Source organism: Acomys russatus, chromosome 24, assembly GCF_903995435.1.
Source record: "Acomys russatus chromosome 24, mAcoRus1.1, whole genome shotgun sequence".
NCBI classification, from domain to species: Eukaryota; Metazoa; Chordata; class Mammalia; order Rodentia; family Muridae; genus Acomys; species Acomys russatus.
Window position 1 is genome coordinate 46612752 of NC_067160.1, and position 3211 is coordinate 46615962.

A 3211-nucleotide genomic window follows, 5' to 3' on the forward strand; every position below is an offset into this window, starting at 1 on the left:
ATTCATTCCCACCCTGTCTATGCAAGGAAGGGCTTCCTAGGTAGATGCAACTGAGTCAAGAAGACAAAGGAAATCCATAACTGTGACATCTGTGTGGATGAACACCCAAAGGCTCTGTTTCTTGAGGGTTCACTGTACCCCAGGACTTGGAGAATGGTAGTGGCCATTGCCTAAGAGGTCAGAGTTATAGTATTTTTTCTAACCCCAATATTACATTTGGATAGAATATCATAACACAAAACACCCACGATGTCAACCCTGTGTTAATCTGGGAATGCTTGTAACCCCTAATGAAATTTAGATAAACTTAGGTAAACCAAGCCCTATTGTTAAGCTTAAAGAAAAATTTAATCTGGGCTGGAGAGATGGCTCAGCAGTTAAGAGCACTGTCTGATCTTCCAGAGGTCCTGAGTTCAATTCCCAGTAACCACATGGTGGCTCACAACCATCCATACTGGGATCTGGTGCCCTCTCTGGCATGCATGCAAGTGTACATGCAGGTAGAGCCTTCATCTACATAAAATAAATGAACCTTTTTTTTTTAAAGAAAAAATTTAACCACCATCCATAGCTCAAAAGTTTAAAGTGACTTAAATGTCAATTGGAAACCTAAAATGTTTTTGTGTGTTATTCTGTGTTGGAAACAGAAGGTCATAGGGACAGGTTATGTTTAGACATGCTGCTAATGTGGGTATATCTGGTATGAGTCAGCTAAAACATGACTGACACCGGACAGCTATGAGTCAGCACAAAATAGCTGACACCACGTATAACCCCCAAAGTAGGTAGTGATGTAATCTGTTATGTAACTATTCCTGGCAGAAGGTCACTATTGTGGCCTTCTGTATAAATGTGGCCTTGTCTCTGCTTTAGCCTGCAGTGTGTCTCGGCCTACTTCCCTATGGCCTATGTGTGCATCTGTGCCCAGCTGGATGATGGCCTGTGTGTGCCAATGTGTGCCTGCTGGTGGCTGCCTGCACAGTCACCTGTGTGCTAGTGAGTAAAGTATGTCTCATATGCTTATGGCCCTCTGCAATCTCTTCACTCTCCCAGCAAGGTTGAAGAGACAAATTCTGCGAGGGCGGGTATTTGTTTCACCATATTCATTCACACTCTGGCATCAACGGCTTCTGAAGATGCTTTCCTGAAGTCCTGAGGGACAAAGATCATACTCACCAGCAGTGACAAAAACCTAAGGGGCAGGAGTCTAGGGACGACTGGAGCTAAGGTGGATCTCATTAGGAGTTCCTAGGGATCAGCATCTTATATGCATTGGTGGAAACAAGCCTCTGACCTCTCACCACCTAAGCCTTTTGAACACTAAGGAACCCAAGGCAGCTCTATAGCAACATTAACCTGGTTCTGGTGCTTTCTTTATGTCTTGCCCTAGAATACCCCGGGGTTTCTGCCTTCCTTCTGTGCGTTTTAATTTCCCTCCCCTTTTATAGTCCCTTCAAGAATGACAAGAGACATCCAAGTCAGAGGAACTCCTATCTTTACCCACAGTGACAGAAACAGTGTCTTCATCCCTAACCAGCCTCCTGTGGCCAATCACTGGTGCCCCGCGCTGGGCAGCAGAATCGAAGCCGAGTGCGCCGGAAAGCTTCCTTCACTTCCTTGTTTCTAAGGCTGTAGATGAGCGGGTTGAGAGCTGGAATGACGAGAGTGTAGAACACAGATGCCATTTTGTCAGTATCCAAGGCGTAGCTGGAGCTGGGACGCAGGTACATGAAGATGAGGGTCCCATACAGTATGGCCACAGCTGTGAGGTGAGAGCCACAAGTGGAAGCTGCCCGCCGACGGCCCTCGGCTGACTGCATGCGGATCACAGCCCCCGCGATGAACCCATAAGACACAGCAATAGCCAACACTGTGGTTGTCTGGATGAAGCCACAGACTGCAAAAAGGAGGAGTTCGTTGAGACTGGTGTCATCGCAGGAGATGGCCAGCAGTGGAGGAATATCGCAGAAGAAGCTGTTGACCTCCAGCGAGCCGCAGAAGCTCAGACGGAAGGTGAAGGTCGTATGTACAAAGGCACTCACGGCTCCACCCAGGCCTGATGCCCCTAGTAACGCCAGACACAGGCGGGGTGACATAACCGTGGTATACAGGAGAGGGTTCCCAATGGCCACATAGCGATCATAGGCCATGACTGCTAATAGGCAGCACTCAGCATCAGCCAATCCTGCAAAGACAAACATCTGGAGGGCACAGGCTACATAAGGGATGGTGGCCTGGGGCAGGAGGAGGTCAACTAGCATCTTGGGGCCGATGGCGGAGGAATAGAAGGTATCCAGCAGGGAGAGGTTGGCCAGGAAGAAGTACATGGGTGTGTGGAGCCTGGCATCCACACGAATGAGTAGCACCATGCCCACATTTCCCAGCAGGCTGATGAGGTAGATGGGCAGGAATATCAGGAAGAGGGTCACACGTAGGTCCCAACGATTAGTGATCCCCAGGAGGATGAACTCAGCCGGCATAACTCTGGACCACGTCAAATTCTCTGAGCTCATCCTGATGGGTGGAGACTGAGAAGAGGTAAAGCAAGAGGGAGGGGGCGGGGTGAGAGAAAGGCTGTGCCCATCGCAAGAGAGAGTAGTGTATCCCAGGGTCTAGTCTTAACTGCACACAAAATTGCTTGTGCAGCCTTTGACAAGCTGTGTAACTGCCGTATCCCACTTCTAACACTGAGAAATCATTGCAGACTCATCTGCAGGAATCTCCCTAGTATGGCCCTGGAGGGTTGTTGGGAGGAATTCTTCCCATTGGATAAGACCTGGGAAGGGAGTGGCCAGTTGTCTCGGGAAGACAGCAAGGTGTGGAGGGGACAGGGATGTGGGTGTTGACTCTTTACTTTTCTGAGGCTTATTTTTTTCTTCTCTGTGTGATGAGGGGGAAAGTAGCAAGGACGGAGTGAGATAATGCACGTGCCTGGAACATTATGGGCTTTCAGCGATGCCTCGGCGAACAGAAGAAGACGCGTTTGCTCAGCACAGGAATGAAACAACGATAACGCAATCGAAGATAGTGACGTTCTCCCTGGGAATGTTGCTCCACACTCCGGTGTCCTTTCACTTATCCCCTTTACCTAGGACCCACTTCTTTGTGTATCTCCAGTGCGAAGCCTGAAATGACCTACCCAAAAGAAACTAAACAGCTCCCTCACCCGTGCCTGCTGCAGCATACATCCACCAGACCCTTTCACTTATTA

General features: G+C 49.0%; 1 protein-coding gene across 1 annotated transcript; it reads right to left on the reverse strand.

The window, feature by feature from the left end:
• Positions 1 to 1529: 1529 nt before the first annotated feature.
• On the reverse strand, positions 1530 to 2513 carry LOC127206987 (olfactory receptor 5C1). The gene has a single exon (XM_051166282.1). It carries the CDS (start codon positions 2511 to 2513, stop codon positions 1530 to 1532), a length of 984 nt encoding a protein of 327 aa, XP_051022239.1.
• Positions 2514 to 3211: the final 698 nt, after the last annotated feature.

Excerpts from the sequence above, each read along its gene's own strand:
- LOC127206987 (XM_051166282.1), bottom strand. The coding sequence starts at position 2,513 with ATGAGCTCAGAGAATTTGACGTGGTCCAGAGTTATGCCGGCTGAGTTC.